Source organism: Chiloscyllium plagiosum, unplaced genomic scaffold, assembly GCF_037043375.1.
Source record: "Chiloscyllium plagiosum isolate Xiang-an unplaced genomic scaffold, Cpla_swu_hap1 HiC_scaffold_45, whole genome shotgun sequence".
Classification (NCBI taxonomy): domain Eukaryota; kingdom Metazoa; phylum Chordata; class Chondrichthyes; order Orectolobiformes; family Hemiscylliidae; genus Chiloscyllium; species Chiloscyllium plagiosum.
Window position 1 is genome coordinate 5959495 of NW_028270183.1, and position 25078 is coordinate 5984572.

Here is a 25078-nt window from a genome sequence, read left to right on the forward strand (position 1 = left end):
GGACCCGTCAGCAAACAGGATCGACAGAACTCAGCACTGACCCTGTGACAGTGCAGCACTCCCTCAGCACTGACCCTCTGACAGTGCGGCGCTCCCTCAGCACTGACCCTCCGACAGTGCGGCGCTCCCTCAGCACTGACCCTCCGACAGTGCGGCGCTCCCTCAGCACTGACCCTCCGACAGTGCGGCGCTCCCTCAGCACTGACCCTCCGACAGTGCGGCGCTCCCTCAGCACTGACCCTCCGACAGTGCGGCGCTCCCTCAGCACTGACCCTCCGACAGTGCGGCGCTCCCTCAGCACTGACCCTCCGACAGTGCGGCGCTCCCTCAGCACTGACCCTCCGACAGTGCGGCACTCCCTCAGCACTGACCCTCCGACAGTGCGACACTCCCTCAGCACTGACCCTCCGACAGTGCGGCACTCCCTCAGCACTGACCCTCCGACAGTGCGGCACTCCCTCAGCACTGACCCTCCGACAGTGCGGCACTCCCTCAGCACTGACCCTCCGACAGTGCGGCACTCCCTCAGCACTGACCCTCTGACAGTGCGACACTCCCTCAGCACTGACCCTCCGACAGTGCGGCACTCCCTCAGCACTGACCCTCCGACAGTGCGGCACTCCCTCAGCACTGACCCTCCGACAGTGGGGCACTACCTCAGCACTGACCCTCCGACAGTGCGGCACTACCTCAACACTGACCCTCCGACAGTGCGGCACTCCCTCAGCACTGACCCTCAGACAGTGTGGCACTACCACAGCACTGACCCTCGGACAGTGCAGCACTCCCTCAGCACTGACCCTCCGACAGTGCGGTACTCCCTCAGCACTGACCCTCCGACAGTGCGGCACTCCCTCAGCACTGACCCTCGGACAGTGCGGCACTCCCTCAGCACTGACCCTATGACAGTGCGGCACTCCCTCAGCACTGACCCTATGACAATGCGGCACTCCCTCAGCACTGACCCTCCGACAGTGCGGCGCTCCCTCAGCACTGACCCTATGACAGTGCGGCACTCCCTCAGCACTGACCCTCTGACAGTGCGGCACTCCCTCAGCACTGACCCTATGACAGTGCGGCACTCCCTCAGCACTGACCCTCCGACAGTGCGGCACTCCCTCAGCACTGACCCTATGACAGTGAGGCACTCCCTCAGCACTGACCCTATGACAGTGCGGCACTCCCTCAGCACTGACCCTATGACAGTGCGGCACTCCCTCAGCACTGACCCTATGACAGTGCGGCACTCCCTCAGCACTGACCCTCCGACAGTGCGGCACTCCCTCAGCACTGACCCTCCGACAGTGCGGCACTCCCTCAGCACTGACCCTCCGACAGTGCGGCACTCCCTCAGCACTGACCCTCCGACAGTGTGGCACTCCCTCAGCACTGACCCTATGACAGTGCGGCACCACCTCAGCACTGACCCTCCGACAGTGCGGCACTCCCTCAGCACTGACCCTATGACAGTGCGGCACTCCCTCAGCACTGACCCTATGACAGTGCGGCACTCCCTCAGCACTGACCCTATGACAGTGCGGCACTCCCTCAGCACTGACCCTATGACAGTGAGGCACTCCCTCAGCACTGACCCTCCGACAGTGCGGCACTCCCACAGCACTGACCCTCTGACAGTGCGGCGCTCCCTCAGCACTGACCCTCTGACAGTGCGGCGCTCCCTCAGCACTGACCCTCCGACAGTGCGGCGCTCCCTCAGCACTGACCCTATGACAGTGCGGCACTCCCTCAGCACTGACCCTATGACAGTGCGGCACTCCCTCAGCACTGACCCTATGACAGTGCGGCACTCCCTCAACACTGACCCTATGACAGTGCGGCGCTCCCTCAGCACTGACCCTATGACAGTGCGGCGCTCCCTCAGCACTGACCCTATGACAGTGCGGCGCTCCCTCAGCACTGACCCTCCGACAGTGTGGCACTCCCTCAGCACTGACCCTCTGACAGTGCGGCACTCCCTCAGCACTGACCCTCCGACAGTGCGGCGCTCCCTCAGCACTGACCCTATGACAGTGCGGCACTCCCTCAGCACTGACCCTATGACAGTGCAGCACTCCCTCAGCACTGACCCTATGACAGTGCGGCACTCCCTCAGCACTGACCCTCTGACAGTGCGGCACTCCCTCAGCACTGACCCTATGACAGTGCGGCGCTCCCTCAGCACTGACCCTCCGACAGTGAGGCGCTCCCTCAGCACTGACCCTATGACAGTGCGGCACTCCCTCAGCACTGACCCTCCGACAGTGCGGCACTCCCTCAGCACTGACCCTATGACAGTGCGGCACTCCCTCAGCACTGACCCTCCGACAGTGCGGCACTCCCTCAGCACTGACCCTATGACAGTGAGGCACTCCCTCAGCACTGACCCTATGACAGTGCGGCACCACCTCAGCACTGACCCTATGACAGTGCGGCACTCCCTCAGCACTGACCCTATGACAGTGAGGCACTCCCTCAGCACTGCCCCTATGACAGTGCGGCGCTCCCTCAGCACTGACCCTATGACAGTGCGGCGCTCCCTCAGCACTGACCCTCCGACAGTGTGGCACTCCCTCAGCACTGATCCTATGACAGTGCGGCACTCCCTCAGCACTGACCCTATGACAGTGCCCACTCCCTCCGCACCGACCCTCCGACAGTGCCCACTCCCTCAGCACTGACCCTCCGACAGTGCGGCACTCCCTCAGCACTGATCCAGCATGGTATTTATCTGGGACAGGCCAGGGATGCTTACCCAGGACAGGGCGGGGCTGTTTAGGTGGGATAGGCCAGGGAGTGTTTACCTGGGACAGGGAGACGATGCTGCTATCATCATTAATGGCCTCGTCCACAATGAGTCTGTTTGGCCGATGTTTCTGCTGAAGTATAGCAGTCGATACATCCTCCGGTTTCGAGCTGCAGAGATTGGGGGGAGGGAGGGTGGTGGTGGAGGAGATGGAGAGAGACAGAGAGGTTGTCGGGGGTGGGGGGAGAGGGAGAGAGAGAGAGAGAGAGAGATTAGCTGCGTGTAACATGTCTTAACTTGTTACTCTGTTACCCGGGGTTCCAGTCTGGCCTCTCATGTCCGCAGTGACCCTCCGGAGATCATTCCCCCCCAGGATCATCACCCCTCCCCTGTCCCTTTAACCCTGCATTTCCCATGGCTAACTCAGCCAGCCTGCATATCCCTGAACACTATCTGCAATGTAGCATGCCCAGTCCAACCTAACCTGCACCTTTTTGGACCGTGGGAGGAAACTCACGCAGACATGAGGAGAATGTACTAACTCTACACAGACAGCAACCCGAGGGTGGAATCGAACCCTGACGCTGTGAGGCAGCTGTGCTGAACACTGAGCCACCGTGCTCCCATGAAATGAGGAAATGACCTCAGGACATGGTTGAATTCTCTGCCTGTATTCCTGATGAAGGGCTTTTGCCCGAAACGTCGATTTTCCTGCTCCTTGGATGTTGCCTGACCTGCTGTGCTTTCCCAGCACCACTCTGATTTAGACTCCCATGAAATGATATATTGGAGGAACAAATTATGGCAGATGCTGGAGTCTGTACTTAAACATCAAATTCTGGATGGAGCTCCCAGAGGGTCAGGCAGCCCTGGGCTCTGGTGCAGAGTCATCTTGATTTGAAATGTTAGCTAGCTCTCTCTCCCTCTCTCTCCATGGATGCTGTCTAACTCCCCGTGACCTCCAACATTTGGAGTTTTCAGTGCAGATGACACATTGGAGCTTAGTCACAGGTGTAATACCAGAAAGACAGCTGTCCATTTCCACTCAGCAAGCTCCCAAACCTGCCCACTATTGGCTGAGGAGGCAATACTGACCAAGAGATGACTTTGTCCCCTTAGTTTTGTCTGAGAGACATGACCATATGAAAAGCAGCTGCTCACAGTGCCACGCGTTACCAGCATCTTACATGAAGCAATTGGAGACATCTTAGAGAGATTGACAAGGTGGATGGGAGTCACCTTCTCCAAATGAAGTGGAGATACAGGAGAAATTACTGACATGTTGTCCTGCAGCAAAGCTAAAAAAAAAACTTAAATGATAGAGTCAGAGGTTTACAGCGTGGAAACAGGCCCTTCGGTCCAACTCGTCCATGCTGTGCAGTTTTCACAATTTGATCTAGTCCCATTTGCCTGTAATTGGTCCATTTCCCTCTGTTCCCATCTCATTCAAGTCCCTGTCGAAATGTTTCTTAAATGACAAAATGGTACCTGTTTCCACTACTCCCTCTGGCAGCCTGTTCCAGACACTCCCCAGCTACTGTGTGAAACAATTGCCCCTCCGGACCCTTTTTTTATCTCACTGCTCTCTCCTTAAACCTCTAGTTTTGAACTCCCCCACACCCCCTCGGGAAAAAGACCACAGCAATTCACTTGATCTATGCCCCTCATGATCTTACAGATTTGTGTAAAGTCCTATCCTATTCAACCTCTGCTGATACCTCAAACCTTCCAATCCAGGTCGCATCCTGGTCAATCTTTTCTGCATTCTTTCCAGCTTATTAATATCCTTTCTAATTCCTTCCAGTTCTCCCCTTTTGAAAAAGAAAAGGGTGCTGAGTCATGGCAGTTGCAGTTACACAGAATCCCAGTGCTCCCCATTCACCTTGGCGCCTTCAAACTGTGAGGGCGGTCAGTGGGAGGTGCCAGGACATTGAATGATTCTGAGGGAAGACTGAATGGGCTGAGGCTCTGTTCAAGAAGGCTGCTGCCTGACCTCAGACGGATTCGAGCTCACGGAAGGACAGACATTTGCAGGTGGGGACAGCTCAGGGCTGTGTGACTGATGAGATAGTTTGGATCCAGACTGTCCACAATGGGCTGAATGGCCTTCTGCATTTGTGGTCCAGAATATACAGGATTCCTTTTTAATTCATTCATAGGTTAAGGGCATCACTGGCTAGGCCAGTATTCACTGCTCATCTCTAATTGGCCAGAGGGCAATTAAGAGTCAACAAAGAGACCTTGGAGTGCAGGTTCATAGTTCCTTGAAAGTGGAGTCACAGGTAGATAGGATAGTGAAGAAGACGTTTGGTATGCTTTCCTTTATTGGTCAGAGTATTGAGTACAGGATTTGGGAGGTCATGTTGCAGCTGTACAGGACATTGGTTAGGCCACTGTTGGAATATTGTGTGCAATTCTGGTCTCTTTCCGATCGGAAAGATGTTGTGAAACTTGAAAGGGTTCAGAAAAGATTTACAAGGATGTTGCCACAGTTGGAGGATCTGAGCTACAGGGAGAGGCTGAACAGGCTGGGGCTGTTTTCCCTGGAGCATCGGAGGCTGAGGGGTGACCTTATAGAGGTTTACAAAATTATGAGGAGCATGGATAGAGTGAATAGACAAGGTATTTACCCTGCGGTCGGGAGTCCAGAACTAGAGGGCATAGGTTTAGGGTGAGAGGGGAAAGATATAAAAGTGACCTAAGGGGCAACTTTTTCACACCGAGGGTGGTACGTGTATGGAATGAGCTGCCAGAGGAAGTGGTGGAGGCTGGTACAATTGCAAGATTTAAGAGGCATTTGGATGGGTATATGAATAGGAAGGGTTTGGAGGGATATGGGCTGGGTGCTGGCAGGTGGGACTAGATTGGGTTGGGATATCTGGTCGGCATGGATGGGTTGGACCAAAGGGTCTGTTTCCATGCTGTACATCTCTATGACATTGTTGCGGGTCTGTAGTGACATGTAGGCCAGACCGGGTAAGGACAGTAATAAGGGACATTCGCGAACCAGATGCATTCTTCTGACAATGGATTCATGGTTACCATTAGACGCTTAATTCCAGGTTTTTATTAAATTCAATTCCAGCATCTGTCCTGGTGGGATTTGAACCTTGGTCCCTCGAACATTAATACTAAGGGCCATTGCCTCCCCAGAGAATGCAGCAGAGGCTAATGGATGCTTAAACCAAGGGCTGATGGAGAGACAACGTTCCCTATGGGGAGGGGGTCAGAAAGTGGGAGTGGTGGGTCTCCCGGTTAAGACAACAGTGAGGAGAATTGTCTCTGAGGGTTGAGAGCCTGCGAAACCCTCCTCCCGGAGAGTAGAGGAGGCAGGCAGGACGTCACAATATTTTTTAAGACAGTTGGATAAATTCTGTAGTGTCTGGAGGGGAGATGAGGACGTGCTGACAGGGCCACAACCCTCAGCGAATGACAGAGCAGGCTCAGCACGTTTCGAATTCGGTCGTTACCAGGGCAGGTTCGTCACCGGGACTGGGGCGTTGAAGTTAGAAGGAGAGGCTGAGACTTTCTTCCCTTGGAGTGTATGAGGTTGAGGGTTGACCTTATAGAGGTTTATGATTAGATTACATTACATTAGATTACATTACAGTGTGGAAACAGGCCCTTCGGTCCAACAAGAAAAAATCATGAGGGGCCTGGACAGGGTGAACAAAGTCTTTTCACCAGGATGGAGGGGTGGGGGGGTTCAAACCAGAGGGCTTAATGTTACGGCAAAAGTGAGGACTGCAGATGCTGGAGATCTGAGTCGAGAGTGTGGTGCTGGAAAAGCGCAGCGGGACAGGTGCTGCCTGACCTGCTGTGCTTTTCCAGCATCACCCTCTTGGCTTAATATTAAAGTGAGAGAGAAAGGATTTAAAAGGGACCTGAGGAGTACTTTTTCACACAGAGGGTAGTTCATATGTGGAATGAACTGCCAGAGGAAGTGGTAGATGCAGGTACAGTTACAGCATTAAGAAGGCGTTTGGACAGGGACATGAATAGGGTGGGACTAGCTGAGTTTGGGAAAGTTGGTCAGCATGAACAAGTTGGACCGAAGGGTCTGTTTCCATGCTGTGTGACCCTATAAGGACCTGAGAGAGAGAGAGAGAGAAGGGAATGAAAGATGTTTCGTTAGAGAGAGAGAAGGGACGGTCTGGGAAGAGACTTGGTTGGAGAGTAAATGCCAATCAGATGGACCGAGTGGCCAGATTTTGTGCTGTGAATTCTGTGGTCATTCTAAAATTGTGCAATAGTAAATAAATAGCTAATTGCCTATCAGCCAAAGAGGACAGGGGCCAGGTCAGAGTAACAGGCCTGAACAAACAGGAGGCCTTCCTCAGGGCAGACATACAGGAGCTCCCAGATTATATCTCTGAAAAGACAGGGAGCACTGCACTTCTGAATCTTGCTCGGTTCGGCTTCGTTTTGCGACTCAGGAGAACGATTATTAACAAAAATAAAAATGTTGAGAAATGGTTCTGATTTCCCACTCCCTCCTGAGGACAGGGGGACATAAACAGCAACTCAAATTTCGACATGTGACCCATGCCACAGATCAGAGTACACACCAGCAGAAACTTCATGCAGCAAGCCACTGATTAGAAGATTCCTTTTGGATATATATATATAAATAAAATAAATAAAAAAACTTTGACTTCGAACGCAAAAGCCACTCTGACAGGGTTGGAATCTTGCCATCTAACTGGCATTTAAACCCCCCCCCACTCCACTGGCTGGTTCATTTCAAACAAGACCCCTGTCCCATTTAGTTCCAACACCAACAAATTTGCAAAGTCACCGAGCCCGTCGCTAATTTTCACCCCCCAAGAGGGCTGACCATAAATGGGCAACCCTTTATCCAGCAGCCCTGGCCTGGGGGGGGGGGGTTTAACCGTGCAAATCCCCACCGCCAGGAACAAACCATCAAACTCCCTGCACGTACTCTCCTCCTGATTTTGGCATCGCGCGGGGGCTCTCCTCGCTGAGCGAACACAAGGCGCTTCTTTTACCAAGAGTGTGTGGGAGGGGGGGTCCTCTGGGTTGATTTGCAGCCCCTCTCCTCCCAACACGGGCTTTGCCTCTCGCCCAGCTGTCAAGCCCGAGGTTGTGCTGTCCAGTGCTTAGTCACCAGCGGCAGCTCGCTACTGCCTCGGATCACCTCCCAGCTGACTGCACCGGACTTCTGAGCCACCCCCCTCTCTCCTCCCTCTCCCTCTCCCCCCTCCCTCTCTCCCTCCCACTGCAAACAAAATATTCTAATCCCCTCCAACACACACACACAAAGTTAAGAGAAAGGTTGGTGCAGTGACCCAGCTCTGATTGTAAGGATTCTTTCCCCCCCCTCTCTCTCTCTCCCTAAAATATTGCCTTTCGGCTTTGCAGTGCGGACCCACTTTCTCAGCGTGCCTTTCATGGTTGCGTAGTTTGAAGAGCTTAACAGTGTACGTGGGCCAACTTAAACGACTGACAAAAGTGACTCCTATTTATAAGGACTCTCTGACCAAGAGATGGAATTTGGAGAGGAAGGCACCTTCCACAAGGAGCGGAGAATTGGGGCTCTATTTTTGTTCTGTTTTTATTCCAGTCAATATGGAATTCTGCTCGCAGGATTTCCACAAATCAAACCCCCCACCCCTGGCCCTCTTCCAACACAACGGCACACAGTTGGAAGGATAATTTCCCTCTGCTCAGTGGGATTTTTAAAACCACGTGTGAAGTTTTAGGCTGGGGCTCAGTTTCTTTGTGCTTCTGCAAAAGCAGACAGATGTGCTCCCCAGCCTTTTGTTTCTGAATTATCAGTCACAAAATCTGGGACTGGCTCCTCGCCCACCTTTGAGGTTTTACATTTAACGTGAGTAGGATGGTTTCTCCTTGGGGGGGCCCACTTGTTGAGAGAGTAGAGGTCACCCTGCTAAGACAAGACTCTGACAGAGGGTTGTCTGACTTTGGAACTCCCTACCTCTGAATACAATGGAGGAGGGTCATTGAATATTTCCAACATAGCAATTGGATACGTTCTGGTGGAGACCTGGGAGTCAAAGGTCACCAAGGTAGCTGGAAACACCTATAGATCAACCTTACTCTTATCGATGGATGTAGTAAGCTTGAGGGGCTGAATGGCCGACTCTGCTAAAACGGGATAGGATACTTTACAGATGGGTGGAGGGGGGTGGTTGGGGGGGGGGGGAGAAGAAGATGCATATTTTTGTTGTGCTTTAATAGACTCTTCAGCTGCAAGAGGAGAGGACAGTGTTGCACCTAATGTAGGGACTGATTAGATAATGATATCCTGGTTTGAGGGGTACACTTTAAGGAAACAAAGATACAACATCCCAGAATCGTGTACAAGCAAGATTTATTGGTTTTTCACAGCACATTATTGTAATAGTTTCCCTAGCTTCTTCCTTCCAGCCGATGTTCCCCTTTGAGGTGGTGCGTCGGTTACATGTGTCTTACATAATAACCAACTAACAAGCTCATTCCTTCCAGCCAATCCCATTGCTGGTGCTATCTACTTCCAGGTCAGGTCAAAACATAAACACAGCATTCTAGTCAATCATTCCTTTGAATTCAGCACCAGTTATAAACTGGGTGACCGTTTGGTGAGCTAACTCGGAGCCTGGAACCCAAAGGGAAGATCAGATGTGGGGAAAATCACCACCAAATAAGTATGCAGCTCACACCAGACATGTACAGACCCTTCAAAAGGATCAGTGTTCTCTTACAAATATCCTGCGAGCAAATCATTTTGTAGGTAAGGTTGGAAATGAACACAAGGATTCCTACCGGGGTTCGGTCCATTACTGAACAACTGGTCAGTCTGTCACATTGGTTCAGTTGACTCAAGCACACACTGACCCTCACCAAAACCATGGAGTGTTCAGACAGGGACTCCCGCGTATGGACTGCAGCGATATGGCCTCACCCCGCCTCAAGGTGCGGTCCCCAGTTGTGCTGGTTTGGCCAAAACCCTGCGACTGACACACTATGGGCAAGGTCCTTCAGGTGAGGGGAGTCACGCCGAACTTTTACGTCAAGAATGTAAAAAAAAATCACTAAGTTGGAATGCGAACAGAAAGGAAATAACTTAAAACCTATGTTAGGGGGAACACGCCACTGAAAGTAAACAACAGAAATTTTAAATGTTTATTTACAGTAAATACATTTCCCCAAGGTCTTCATTCAGTAATTTGCAGAATCAGGGTCATATTTACTCATCAATATCCCCGAGGTATGCCATCTAAAGACTCCAATGGTTTCATTGAGCTTTGGTTCCTGATTCTGAGGGGAGAATGGTTTCTGGAATGTTCTGAAAGGGTCTGTGGGGAATGTGGAAGAAGAATTACAAGTTAACAAAGTGATATTTTCAACCCCGAAAGGACTTTTTGGTTGGTTCTTTTTAAAAACAGCGTGGAATCCGGGATCATTAAACCAAAAACGTAGGCCTGAGCATATCAGGTGCCTTCACACCTCCTGAGGTGACAAATACTCAGCAGTTCGAGTAGCACCTGTGGAGGGGGAGATGGGAATTAATATTTTAGATCAGGGACCTCTTGTCAAAGCAGTTTTGTAATCACCCAGGGAGCAGATAAGATGGAAGGTCCTCATCAGGAAACACTTCTGGTCTCCCTCCACAGATGCAGCCCAAACAGCTCAGCATTCCCAGCACTTTGTTCTTTTTTTAAATTCCAAGTTATCTACATCCACAGTATTTTGCTGGTGTCTACAGCGATGGCCGATCCACCTTAATCGTCAACTTGCTTGCAGCAGCTTCATCAATAAGCCAGTGCACTTCACCTTTCACTGGTCTGACACGAGCAGCAGGGAGTGGGTTCTCATGGTGACCTTCCAGAATGTCCTAGGTAGACAATAATAGAAAGTAACTGAGAAACCAAGTCCCAGATCGCTTCAAACAGGAATATCGAAGCATTCTGCACTCTCAATGTTGACTGAAACCTGCTAAACATAATTTAAACATTAGTATTGAGCAGTAATCGCTACTGTAGTGCAATACTGAGGGCGTAAGGTCTCAAAAAGCAATCCAAGTTAGAATGCAAACCAGCAGAGAGTCCATTTGTTTTTGTAAATCTCTGGTTAGAGTAGTTCTGGGTACCACACCTCAGGCAGGACACACTGGCTATGAACTGGGAGTCGTACAAATTCACCAGTGTTACTGATGCTTAAGTCAGATGAAGAAAATGCACAGTACAGGTTAGTGTAGTCTTGGACACAGATAATGGAGCTAACTGGATTGAACTGGGGGGGGGGGGGGGGGGGGTGGAGAAACAGACAGAGACAGGGAGAGAGAGAAACTATTTATTTTGGTAAGAGAGTCCCGAACAACGAGTCAAACCTCAAAATGAGAGTTCGGGGTGATGTGAGGAATCCCTCCCACAGCGAATGTGGAAATCTGGAACTCTCTTCTACAACAAAACCTATTGAGTGTGTCAAATCAGAGAGTGGATCTTGTTTTCATGATTAACGGATAGAGAGTTAGGATACACGTGTGTGAACTGACCGATGCAATTTTGGGGCTGACTGAGCTCTATGTTGCTAAAAGCAGCTTCTTACCTTTAACACCGCAGCCTTACTGTCCCCAGTTACCACAAACAGAGCACAACGTGCTGCGTTCAGCAACGGCAGGGTCATGGTGATACGTTTTGGTGGTGGTTTCGGTGAGTCACTGATTGGAGCAATGATCTTGATTTGTTCCTGTCCCAGAGAGAAGGAGACACTACATCAATGGAGACATTATAATGCTGGGGTTAGAATCAGCAGATCTCTATCAGTGCCATTTGGAAACATTTCAATACAGCTTATCACGTTAATCCTTATCCATCCCCTAATGAACTTACTCTCCTTTGTCCACTGAACAAAGGACTGTTCCTCTGAATGGCATCTTTCACCAGTTCGGGACATTCCAAAACATCTTACAGCCAAATAAATACTAATGTTTAAATTATGTTTGGGGGGGGGGGGGGGGGTGGGGGGGAGCATTGTTTTAACGTAGAGATGGTGAGCACTCAGAGTCAGAGATGTACAGCACGGAAACAGACCTTTCAGTCCAACCCGTCCATGTCGACCAGATATCCCAACCCAATCTAGTCCCACCTGCCAGCACCCGGCCCATATCCCTCCAAAACCCTTCCTATTCATATACCCAACCAAATGCCTTTTACACTTTGTAATTGTACCAGCCTCCACCACTTCCTCTGGCAGCTCATTCCATACCCATACCACTCTCTGTGTGAAAAAGCTGCCCAGTAGGTCTCTTTTATATCTTTGCCCTCTCACCTTAAACCTCCAATGATCTGTGTTGGAGCAAGTCACCCTCTCTCCACTTCGACAATTACACCTATCACTCAGGATTGGTCTCCTTCCTATCAGAAAGATGTTGTGAAACTTGATAGGGTTCAGAAAAGATTTACAAGGATGTTGCCAGGGTTGGAGGATTTGAGCTACAGGGAGAGGCTGGTGCTGTTTTCCCTGGAGCATCGGAGGCTGAGGGGTGACCTTATAGAGGTTTATAAAATCATGAGGCGCATGGATAGGGTAAAATAGACAAGGTCTTTTCCCTGGGTCAGGGAGTCCAGAACTAGAGGGCATAGGTTTAAGTTGAGAGGGGAAAGATATAAAAGGGTCCCAAGGGGCAACTTTTTCACACAGAGGGTGGTACGTGTATGGAATGAGCTGCCAGAGGAAGTGGTGGAGGCTGGTACAATTACAACATTTAAAAGGCATCTGGATGGGTATATCAATAGGAAGGTTTTGGAGGGATATTGGCCAAGTGCTGGCAAATGGGACTAGATTAATTTAAGATACCTGGTCAGTATGGATGAGTTGGACTGAAGGGTCTGTTTCCGTGCTGTACATCTCTATGAGTCTATGATCTTAAACAGTGGGAACTAGGTCACCTCTGTTTATATTCCCTAAGAGAGCAAAGCCCAAACTACTTATCAACCAACTGATCCAGCTCAACTATAACTTCTTCAAAACCATGAAGTGTTTAGTCTGTCATCTTACACACTTGCACTTCCCATTTCTGTCTGCATTCCTATTCAATACAGTCACGTTCAAGTTACCTGCAGAAGGGGATGATCTGGAAAGAGAGAGCAAGTGTGTCCATCAGGCCCAATCCCCAGGATTACCAGGTCAAACACTGGCAGGTTATCACCTGGAAACAGCTAGAACAGAACAAAGGAAAAGAGGCAGTATTAGAATGAAGAACCTGTCCAGACTGATAAGAAACCAGCTTGGAAAAAGTAAAAATATATGCAGTGTTTAGGACTGGATTCTCAAATTCCTCACTATCTGTCCAATTCTGTAGCCGGATCAGATTCAGCAAGTGTAAAATTCCAACACGGCAGAGGTGGGTACTGCAGATGCTGGAGATGAGAGTGGTGCTGGAAAAGCACAGCAGGTCAGGCAGCATCCGAGGAGCAGAAAAATCAATGTTTCGGGCTTCCTACCCATGCCCTAACTGCCCTGGAGATGGTGGTGATGAGCTGCATTGTGAACTGCTTCAGTCAATCTGGTGTTGGGACACCTACATTTTAGTAGCTCTGTTTTTGGAGGTTCGGGGGGTGGGGGGGTGGAATTTTCAGGATTTTCACCTAGTGACAGTGAAGAAACAGCAATATAGTTTCAAGTCAGAATGGTACCTGCAGAGGTACAAGCTATTGTCTCTAGCATAAAACTGAAAATGTGAAATTAAAATCTGCTATTGAATTTGCCTCCACCACCCCTTCAGTCATTGCATCCCACGTCATAATAACTCACTGCATGAAATAAGATTCTGATCATTTGCAATGTGTTTTTGCCAATTATTTTAAACCTGTATCCTCCAGTCAGTGGAAACAATATAAACTTGATCAAAAACCTCTAAAAAGCGAGCACAGCCTGCTTCTAGAATAATCTGAGCTCCTCACCTCGCGAGTCACTGTAACTGTTATTGCTTCCACTCTAGAGTTGGCAATACAGTGAAACAGACAAGGTGCTTGCAAAAACACACATACACAGAGACAGGAACCCTTCCTTCCCTGACACTCCCTTAGCCTCCCAAGTGGAGCGGTTGGCCTTGTGTCCCGGTGAGTTTCTGATCAATGCTCTCACACCATATCACTGGGACATGACCGTATTTTCAACGCTGTTCCGTACCTCTCTTAATCTTTCAGCATATTTGTCTGCCGCTTCCTCCACAGACAACGCGGGGTTAATCGCAACCACATAGTTATTAGGAATGGAGATTCTGGACAGCAGTTGTTTCTGAAACAGAAAATGTTGACAGTTAAGCGTGACTGAAATATAATTATTGCAGTTATGTATGACTAGAATATAGCAAAGCAAAGATTATTCTGCTCTCAAACAATCAATTGAGATGACCACTTAAGTAACACTTAGAGACCCTATCTGTTAAAACCTTGGCACATAAAAAATATTGTAACCTATTGTCAAACATGGACAAATTTGAAACTAACTACATTTACATAGCCACCTGCACTAAAACACCCAAAGATGCTTCACAACAACATCAAAAAACAAAATCGGACACTGATCTGCACACAGACACATTAAGCCAAGTGACCAAAAGCTTAGACAAGTAGCGTAGTTCTGACAATAGACAGATATTTGGGGAGAGAATCCCTAAGCTTGGGATCCAGGCAATTACAATTGGAGATGACAAATAGGAGTGAGCAGAGAGAGTCAACAGGATGGTTACAGAGATTGTGAAGAGGGCCTAACCCAAAACTAGAGGATAGCCAAAGGCAGGCTCTTCCGTATTCTCAAACATTCAGCCACCTGCTTCCCTTTCCAGATGGAGTTGCTGTGAAACTGCTTTATCATCTCTGCAACCTCATGTTTAAGTCATGTTGTGAGATTGTGAAATGAATGGCATGAAATCTAACCTGCAGCGATTACTAACCCAGCCTACAACTGTTCGGAATGTGGGGACAGGACAGAGGTGAGCTGGGTTGCTCTGGGATTATGTCGATAGCCTTCTCAAGATGGTAGATGAGTTTGGAACAAAGGAATGATTCTTTCGAGCTTAAAGAGATGACTCGAGCCTGGATAAAAATCAGGGTGAGCAAGCTGCAGGGAAGCCATTCGCTCATCGAAACAAACTTACGATTGGTGACAATCGGAATTTGCCAAGGATAGCAAATAGAGTGACTTTATGAGTGTGCATAGTCCAGATCAGGAAGTGGAAAGCTTCGAGGTTAGCAACCTTCAGGAACTGATTGCTGAATTAAAGTGCCTCCAAACCAGTCACCCACTTGACCAAATAAAGCAAGAGAAAAGTCACTGGCTAGACCCTTCCAAGGTGCAGCCACAGGTGGGACTAGATTGGGTTGGGATATCTGGTCGGCATGGACGGGTTGGACTGAAGGGTCTGTTTCCATGCTGTACATCTCTCTGACTTATGACTGGATTCATGCATGAGCTATATTGCTTGGTGCTATAACAGGAAAATTCCTCAATCTACATTAATGAAACTGGTTATTTGGTCATCGTGACACTGCTGTTTATGGGAGCTTGCGGTGTACAAAATGACAGCTGTGTTCCCGATATTAATTTAGTAATTACATCTCAAAATTATTTCACTTGCTGTAAAGAACTCTGGGACATTCCAAGATTGCAAAACGTACGCTATAAATCAAAGTCACTGGTTCAAAACGTGACCACAACAAATGCCTCCGTTACAAATGTTTGATCAAGAAAACTCAAAACGAGAAGAATCAAGGTCTATAATGCAGGACCAAACCACATCAGGAGACAGGAGGAAAGGAAGTGAAGGGAATTCTCATGACGAGGAATTTAAGAACGCATAGTTCAGATGAATATGTCTATCTGCCTCACTAGCTACCTGACAAAGGCGCAGTGCTCCAAAAGCTTGTACTTTCAACTAAATCAGTTGGACTGTAATCTGGTGTTGTGTGATTTTTATCCTTATCTTCACAAAGGCGATGATGAGTGATTAGAACAAGCACGATTGGGGTAATAAGATACATAAGGGAGCACTGAGCAAAGCAGACTTGATAAGAAAAATAAAGAGCAGATCAAGATGCCCGAGAATCACTCATGGCCAAGTAAGGTGCGCACATAAAGTCGCCAGATAGGTCAACTATCAACCTGTAAACTCTTCTAACACACCTATGCCGGGTAGTAACAGCAGCAGAGTCTCTTGTTTAGAGCAGGCCTGATGCAGTTTAGCAACATTCACATTGGAGGGTATAAAGCCTCTCGGTTCAGCTACTGATCTGCTCCAAAGAAGAATCAAGTAAAATCACCCTAGTCCCAGAGGACCACAGGGCTGCATTCTCATTAAAGAGATACAATTGAGGGGCGGCATGGTGGCTCAGTGGTTAGCACTGCTGCCTCACAGCACCAGGAATCTGGGTTCAATTCCAGCCTCGAGTGACTGTCTGTGTGGATTTTGCACATTCTCCCTGTGTCTGTGTGGGTTTCCTCCCACAGTTCAAAGATGTGCAGGTTAGGGTGGATTGGCCACGCTGAATTGCCCATAGCGTCCAGGGATGTATAGGTTAGGTGCATTAGTCAGGGGAAACGTAGAATAATGGGGAATGGGTCTGGAGTTGGTTACTCTTGAGGGTCAGCGTGGACTTGTTGGGCCGAGGGGCCTGTTTCCACACTGTAGGGATTCTATACAGAAAAAAACTGTTGGTGGTTTAACCAGAGGGCCATCACACCTCAAGCAAGGGCCGAGGATGAGCAAGATGGACCTTCACTAAAACCTCAGCCAGTACAGGAACTGAATCCATAGCGTCGACATCACTGCATCGCAAAGTAGTTGTCCAGTCAGGAAAAACAAGCTGCAGAAAACAGACACACACTTTGTCTGCTTCGGTATCTCCAGTACGAGATATCTTCTAAAGCTAATCGAAACCTGTAGGTATCTTGGAATTAATTTTCACAAAGGTCCTTACCGTGTCATTAAAACTCCCACTCCTCTCAAATCAACCCCCCCCAGGTTTTCCACAACTATCAACAGCCCCATTGCCAGCCCACTGTTACCCCAAATTCTTACCCAACCCTTGTCTTTCCCACAGCACTAATATTACTAACGCAAATCTTACTTAGCCACATTGCTTAACCCTCAATCAACATCACAACAACAAAATTATCGGATGATCATACTGCTGCATGCGGTAGCTTGCTGTGCTGTATTTTCCACATTACCACAAGAACTACATTTTACAGTGGTTTTAAAACGCTTTGGGATATCCTGGGGTAGTGAAAAGCATTATAGACACCAGAGTCTTTCTTTTCATTAACATAATTAATGTCAAAATGGATTGTTTGCCAATGATTACACAATGCTCAGCACTATTCATTACTCCTCAGACACTAAAGTAACTCATGTCCAAATGCTGCAAGAATTGGACAATATCCAGGTATGGGCTGACTTGTGGTAAAATGTATCTGTGTCATAAATAGTCAGGCACAGGCTATAACCAACTATAACCAACAGGCTATAACAGGGAATCTAACCATCGCCCCTTGGCATTCCATGTGGTATTACCTTCACTGAACCTCCCACTTTCAACAGCCTGGGCTTTGCCATTGACCAGAAACTAGCTTTATAATTACTCTGACGACAACAGCAGGCAGAGGCTAGGAATCCTGCAACAAGAACTGATGTCCTAACTCCTCAAAGCTTATCCGAAAATCCACAAGGCAGTAAGTGATAGAACTCTTCACTAGCCTCGCTCCCCAACTAACACTCACTCCCTTCACCACCACCACACAGCAGCAGCAGCATGTACCATCTACATGAAGCAGTGCAGAAATTCAGTCAGGTTTCCTATGCAGCACCTTCCAAACCTGCAATCTCCATCAGTCCTGACACTATTACACCATCAATACCCAGTCATCCTGAAATTACCACATTTTACTCCTTCACAACGAAACTTTTACCCACAAATACCCTGCATCCTGTGCGGTGGCCCCACAGTTGGCCCCTGACCCATTTGCTCTGACCCCACAGTTGCCCCCTGACCCTAGATGCCCTCAGACCCCAGTTACCCCTGACCCCACAGTTATCCACTGATCCATTTCCTCTGACCTCATTAAAGCCCAACCCATTTTCCCTGACCCATTACCCCCGACCCCAATTGCGCCCTCACCAATTCCCAACTCTACAGTTGTCCCCGACCCCACAGTTAACCCTGACACACTTGCCTTGACCCCACATTTACACCCTAACCCTTCAGTTTAACCCTGACCCCACAGTTGACCCATTCCCCCTGACCCCACATTTGTCCCCCGACCCCACAGTTGCCCCCCCCCGACCCCACAGTTGCCCCCCCCCGACCCCACAGTTGCCCCCCCCCGACCCCACAGTTACCCCCCCCCCCGACCCCACAGTTACCCCCCCGACCCCACAGTTGACCCATTCCCCCTGACCCCACAGTTGCCCCCCCCCGACCCCACAGTTGCCCCCCCGACCCCACAGTTGCCCCCCCCCGACCCCACAGTTGCCCCCCCCCCCGACCCCACAGTTGCCCCCCCCCGACCCCACAGTTGCCCCCCCCACCCCACAGTTACCCCCCGACCCCACAGTTGCCCCCCCCGACCCCACAGTTGACCCCCCCGACCCCACAGTTGACCCCCCCCGACCCCACAGTTGACCCCTGACCCGGTACAGGCCGCAGGTACTGTCCGGGCTCTCGAACGGGACCAGCCTCTCGTCACAGAAGCCGAGGATCCAGCGGCTCCACTCGGCCCCGGGATGCTCGGGTTCCCGGGCGCCGGCCTCGGGCAGCTCGGCCGCCAGCAGCGACACCAGGCTGCCCCCGGACACCGCCACGGCGAAGCGGCCGCGCTCACCCACCGCCCGGGCGGCCTCGGCCAACACGAAGCGGCTCAGCGCCGGGCCCAGCTCCCGGGCCGAGGGGAACACTGTAACCCGAGGGGCGGCCATGCCGACTGAGGCGGCTCCGACTACAGCCCCGCCCTGGCACCACTGAACACGCCTCGGATTCGCCAAAGCCGCGCCCTGTGCCATCGGCGATTGGTCCGTCTCACCGTCAGTCCCTGAAGAGACCTTTCTGATTGGTCTATGTCACAGTCGCTCAGTAGAATATCCGTCACGATTGATCCAATGTGTTTTGTATCCGCCTCCATGATGTTCCCGCCCTCCGCAAATACTCTTACACGGTTGGTGCGTCTCACAGTCATTCACTCAATGTCCATCAATAATTGGTCCATTCCCTTCACGGTTGAGAAACACAGGGCCCGCCCTTCATTATGGTTCCGCCTACCGCCCACACTCCGAGCCGAATGGTCTAGCTCACAGTCAATCAAAACGTTCCCCTTCCCAATTGGTCCATCCTGCTGGATTTCTGCATTGCTATCGGTTGAGCCTGCTGTCAATTAGCATCACTTCATCCTGATTGATGGAGTCCCCCTCAGTCACACCCCCCAATCCTGAATGGTTGGCCAGTCCGGGTGACCAAACCCGTCTCTATGCCAACCTTCCGTTGCGATTGGCTTGTTGCCCGGTCAGTCAAATCGCCCTTCAATTCGAATGGACGATTCCAACGCCAGTCTTCCGCCCATTGTCAGGCGGCTCGAGCTCGCTCATTCTCAAGACGTAACAAGTCCCACCCACAGCCCTAATCCGATTGGTGGATGGACATCACACGCCCTAGTAACCACCGCCTCCCTTATCTTTGATTGGTGGATTAAAAACTGCAATGTCACCGCCTTCATAACGAGTTGGGATCAGGCCTTTCAGCCCATCGAATCTGTGCTAGTCATCTCAAACCATTCTGCCAGTCGCTTCTTTCCCATCCCAGGTTCTCAACAACACATTCTATTCCCAGTCCCTACATATTGTTATACTGAGAAACTGAAGATATTGGTCTTGACCTCATCAGGACAAAACACAAGAATGTCAAATTTAGACAATCATAATTAATTGTAATAACACAGGAGGAAATGGTGCAGGTGGGTTAGCAGGTTAACGCTGATTGTTATCGCCCTGTTAACAACCAACAAGGCTCCCTAGTCTAACTGGGACTTCATAAAGGCCCTCAAATGACAGAGTCATAGAGATGCACAGCACGGAAACAGACCCTTCAGTCCAACTTGTCCTTGCTGACCAGATATCCAAAATTAATCTAGTCCCATTTGCCAACACTTATCCCATATCCCTCGAAACCCTTCCTATTCATATACCCATTCAGATGCCTTTTAAAATGTTGCAACTGTACCAGCCTCCACCACTTCCTCTGGCAGCTCATTCCATACACGTACCACCCTCTGTGTGGAAAGGTTGCTTCTCGGGCCCCTTTTAAATCTTTTCTCCATCACCTTAAACCTATGTCCTCTAGTTCGGGACTACCCTATCCCAGGGAAAAGACCTTGGCTATTCACCTTAACCATGCCCCTCGTGATTTTATAAACCTCTATAAGGTCATCCCTCAGCCTCTGACATTCCATGGAAAACAGCCCCAGCCTATTCTACCCTCTCCCTGTAGCTCAAACCCCTCAACCCTCGAAACATCCTTATACATCTTTTCTGAATCCTTTCAAGTTTCACAATATCCTTCCTCCAGCAGGGAGGCCAGAATTGAATGCAGTATTCTAAAAGTGGCCTAACCAATAGATTTTTGTTCTCCAACTTTATATTTTAACAATCAATCGAAGTTCAATTATTTTTATTTGTGAAAGACACTTCCAAACTAGGCCTGGATTATTTTCCTCAGAGCAGAGAAGTCTGAGGGGGAATTGATAGAGGTGTAAAAAGTTATGAGGGGCACAGATAGCCTCGATAAAGAGAAACATTTTACTTTAGTGGAGGGATCAAGGTCTGGGATGCAGTTTTAAATGTGAGGCCCAGGAGGTTTATGAGGGAAGGTGATGAGAAACATTCTCACCCAGAGGGTGGTGGGTATCTGGAACTCACTGCCTGAAAGGTGGAAGAGACGGGAACCTTCAAGTCATTTAGGAAGTATATCGATGAGCACCTGAAACACCACAGTATCAAAGCTATGGGCCAAATGCTAGGAAATAGCATTAGAATAGATCAATGTTTGATGACCCATGCTGCCAATGATGGGCCAAAGGGCCTTTTACTGTGCAGTTAAAATTCCATGACTCTGGTTATTTTTGGCAGAGTGATTTCTAATTCTATTTTGAAAGCAATGACACTAATTTGTAGCCTCCGTGCTCTTCATAAAGAGCCTTGAGTTCTTACTATGGTTTTAATTTCTGCTGCACTTTTCTGTGTATATTTTCTACCCCTTCTTGCCACACCTCAATTATAATATGATTCTTCACCATAGCAGCCTCACCAGATTGAACTGCAGCATGGTGGCTCAGTGGTTAGCACTGCTGCCTTACAGTGCAAAGGACCTGGGTTCAATTCCACTCTTGGGTGACTGTCTGTGTGGAGTTCGTGTTTGCATGGGTTTCCTCCAGTTGCTCTGCCTTCCTCCCAAGGTGCAGGTTAGGTGGATAGGCCATGCTAAATTGCTTGTAGCGGCTGGGGGTATGCAGGCTAGGTGGATTAGTAATGAGTGGTACAGGGTGATGAAGGTAAGATGGGATGCCCTATGTAAGTGCTGCACAGGAGGGTGACCAGACAAAAGGTGAAATGTTGATCTGTTATAAGGGTCATCATAAAGGAGATGTAATGGGGAAATCATCTTGCTGAGTGGCCTCTCCAGGCTCCTAACTGATGGGTTTCTATAAATTCCAGAGCACAGGGCCTAAGGTGCTAGAGACACAGTTACCAAATAGTAATTCAAAGAAAATGAAGGCGTGGAAGAGACGAAAAGTAGATGAATGCTGGAAGGGTACAGAAAGACCAACCCAATGACCTTGAAGGGATTTGAAACAAGAATGACAATTTTAACATCAGGCTTTGGTGACCGATTTTTGCTTTTCAGTTGCTTTGCTGTACAAAAGAATGTGCTGAATCAGAGGGTTTGGCAAGGTTCAACAGAGATATGATTAGGCAAACTCAACACAACCTTTGTTGAGCTGTTTAGTACTGAAATAGCTATTTATAAACTTTATTACTGAAAAGCTGCCATGTTACTCTACATATATATTCAACAATGACTTACATTTACATAGTGCCTTGAATGTTGATCCTAAGATGTCACAGGCTCATTAAGTTAAAAATCACACAACACCAGGTTACAGTCCAACAAGTTTATTTGGAAGCACTAGCTTTCGGAACGCTGCTCTTTCATCAGGTGGTTGTGAAAAGCAGCGCTCCGAAAGCTAGTGCTTCCAATTAAACCTGTTGGACTATAGCTGTGTGTGATTTTTAACTTTGTCCACCCCAGTCTAACACTGGCACCTCCAAATCTGACTCATTAACCGATACAACTCTAAGTCACATCAAGGCAAATTAGGGTAGATGGCAAACTGAGTTAGAGTTATGTTTGAAAGATGATCTTTAAAGGGGAAAAGAGAGATGTGTTGAGTCTTAGGGAGGGAATTCGAGAGTTTGGGTCCCAGGCACCTGAACACCAACTGGTGTAGTCATTCAAATCAGGAAAAGCTGGAATCAGAGTACAGAGATCTTGGTGGGTTGTAGGACTGTCGAAGGAAGTAGTGCTGTAAAATAAATAGAAACATTACTCACAGCTGTGGTTAATGTGGTCAGCTGTTTTTCCCAGGAGTAACTCTGCAATGCATGAAAGTCTTACAAAACACAAGGAGTAGGCCATTCGGCCCCTCAAACCTGCACCACTGTTTAATAAGACCTTTGCTGATCTCATTGTGGTCATAAAAATAATCTTCTTGCCTGCCGCTAACATGGTTAGACTGACGTCAATCAAAAACGCAGCCTCGAACTTATTCAATGACCCAGCCTCCAGTGCTCTCTGGGGTCAAGTCTCCAAAGTCAAACAAAGAAATTTCTCATCTCGGTCTTAAGCAGGAGCCCTCTTATTTTAAAATTGCCTTCCCTTGAACTAAACTCCCCCACAAGAAGAAACATCTCAGTATTGACAGTAAGAAGCCTCGCAGAATCACGTACATTTCCATCAGGTAGAAGAACAGAAATTGCTGGAAATGTTCAGAAGGTCTGGCAGCATCTGGGGAGAGAAATCAGATTTAACGGTTCAGGTTTGGTGACCCTTCCTCAGAACTGCTCTGAGGAAGGGTCACTGGATCTGAAACATTAACTCTGATTTCTCTCCCCAGATGCTGCCAGACTTGCTGAAACTTTACCAGCAATTTCTGTTCTTGTTCCTGATTTCCAGCATCTGCACTTCTTTCCATTTTTATTAAGACATAAAAACAGTTGAACAGATGAAGGAGTGGCTAAAAGTCAGCCCCCAGGAGTCGTAGAGTCCTACAGCACCGAGAAAGGCTCATCGGCCCAAACTGGTCCATGCTGACTGGTATGAAGATGTGGGTGTACTTTATGAGAGTTAAAAGCAGCAGAACTACCGGACACAGCACCAAGTGTTCTCAATAAGGCAACAATGTATGTAACGCTTGGTCGAACAACTTGATTGACTAGTTGCCTGGAGACAAAATCATATTTGTATTTGGCCAATCAGTTTAAATTATACCCTGAAAAAATACCAATTTCCAATCAAGTTTGAATTGAGAATATTGACAATCTTAAAATCAATGACACAATTCGATGGTCTGGGGTATTAGACCTGGGGGAAAGTCGAACAGTTGAGAGGAGAACTGCCAAGTCCTTGCACATACCAGACGGCTTGAAAAAATATCTCTCTTAAAAGTCCCTTTTTGATCAGTAACCTGTGACTGAGAAAAGATGACACAGGAAAATTTGAAGACAAGAACTTACCACTGCCTGGTTTTGAGATATGAAATGTGGTTTTGTAAATCTTAATTGGGAGTGTTATTGGACTAGTATTATAGAAGGGAAGGTAAAATATAGGTTAGAGAAAGAAATTGTAAATAGTGGTTAATTAATTATTCTCTGTTATACTTTAAGAAACAAAGTTGTTAATTTTTACTTTACATTGTTTTTGGCCACTCGAACGTTTACAGATTGCTGCATGGGATAAATCTTTTCTGTGTTGCTAGTTTTAAATTAAGCAGGAGAGTTTAACCTGTGACATAACACGACCAAAATGTCCATCCACGCTAACCCCATTTCCCTGCACTTGGCCCACATCCTTCTAATCCTTTCCTCTCCATGTATTCGTCCAGATGCCTTTCAAATGTTGTTAGTGTACCCTCCTCAACCACTTCCACTGGCAGCTCATTCCATACGCATCTCACCCTCTGGGTAAAAAAGTTGCCCCTCGGGTTCCCTTTTATTCGTCTTTAACCTGATGCCCTCTGGTCCTCGATTCCCAAACCCTGGGAAAAAGGCTGAGTGCACCCACCCTAAAATGGCATTCTTTTTTTCACATTTCATTCAGATCACCTTTTATTCCTCGAATGAGTATAGACCTAACCTTTTTTTCATAGGACAAGCAGGTAACACGCCCAGAAGCAAGGAGCAGATAAGGATCATATTTTAAACACAGCCAGTTGCTAGGATCTGGAATGAGCTGACTGAAAGGGTGACAGAAGCAGATTTAAAGGTAACTAAGGGTGGCGCGGTAGCACAGTGGTTAGCACTGCTGCCTCACAGCACCAGGGTCCCAGGTTCAATTCCAGCCTCGGGCAAATGTCTGTGTGGAGTTTGCACATTCTCCCCGTGTCTGCGTGGGTTTCCTCCTCAGGTGAATTTGCCATGCTAAATTGCCCATAGTGTTAAGTGTATTAGTCAGAGGGGAATGGGTCTGGGTGGGTTACTCTTCGGAGGGTCGGTGTGGACTTGATGGGCTGAAGGGCCTGTGTCCACATTGTAGGGAATCTAGAATAAAACAATGCAGAGACAGCAAGTTTCGAGTCTAGATAGAGGGGGCAGCATTTATGTAATAATGGAAGGGGTGGGATGGAGTTCTGGGGGAAGAAAGAGTGTTGATAGTTCAGATAAAGTGGGGATTGGAACGTGAGGCTGGAAGAACAATGGTGTGTGTCTAACTCCCAGATTGGAAAGAAGACAGTCTCACTGGGCTTGGGTGGAGACAAGAGAGGACATGGTGACAGAGAATCCAACGAGTAAAGCTACAAGAAAGGGAAGGAATGGGAGCCAGGGAGGACCGAAGCTGCTGGAAGTCAGAGTCAATAGATACGGAGCTGGAAGAGCACGGCAGGTCAGACAGCATCCGAGGAGCAGGAAAGTCAACGTTTCAGGCTGAAACACTTCCCCAGGACTGAGGAGGAACAGGAGTGGGATCATCCCCTCCTGCCCCACCCTTCCCTCCCATTCACCTCTCAGTCCCCTTGGTGCCCCCTCTCCACATTCCTGATGAAGGG

At 48.6% G+C, this 25078-nt stretch overlaps 2 protein-coding genes across 3 annotated transcripts in view; both read right to left on the reverse strand.

Moving 5' to 3' along the window:
- Positions 1–7877, reverse strand: part of LOC122552381 (transitional endoplasmic reticulum ATPase-like) — a 58888-nt gene extending 51011 nt beyond the window's left edge. The window contains exons 1-2 of one of the 2 annotated variants that reach the window (XM_087983464.1): positions 7686–7877; positions 2802–2913 (exon numbers count right to left, since the gene is read on the reverse strand). In XM_087983464.1, coding sequence (XP_087839590.1) covers positions 2802–2913; positions 7686–7705 — 132 coding nt within the window. In that variant the 5' untranslated portion in view covers positions 7706–7877. Of the gene's footprint in view, positions 1–2801; positions 2914–7664 lie in introns of both variants that reach the window. The other variant, XM_087983465.1, reaches the window with a different exon arrangement.
- Positions 7878–9081: 1204 nt separating this feature from the next.
- On the reverse strand, positions 9082–18701 carry pgls (6-phosphogluconolactonase). Its single transcript, XM_043694972.2, has 5 exons — positions 18402–18701; positions 13901–14008; positions 12826–12927; positions 11315–11455; positions 9082–10601 (listed from the first exon to the last, which is right to left on the reverse strand). Exons 1-5 carry the CDS (start codon positions 18684–18686, stop codon positions 10467–10469), a joined length of 771 nt encoding a protein of 256 aa, XP_043550907.1. The 5' UTR covers positions 18687–18701; the 3' UTR covers positions 9082–10466.
- Positions 18702–25078: the final 6377 nt, after the last annotated feature.

What these genes read in the sequence shown, in the direction of transcription:
- pgls (XM_043694972.2), bottom strand. Translation starts at nt 18,686, where the DNA reads ATGGCCGCCCCTCGGGTTACAGTGTTCCCCTCGGCCCGGGAGCTGGGC. An exon ending in ATGCTGAAAGATTAAGAGAG is followed by an intron (nt 12,928 to 13,900) that starts GTACGGAACAGC and finishes GTTCTGTTCTAG; the next exon opens with CTGTTTCCAGGTGATAACCT. An exon ending in GTAAGGCTGCGGTGTTAAAG is followed by an intron (nt 10,602 to 11,314) that starts GTAAGAAGCTGC and finishes TTGTCTACCTAG; the next exon opens with GACATTCTGGAAGGTCACCA.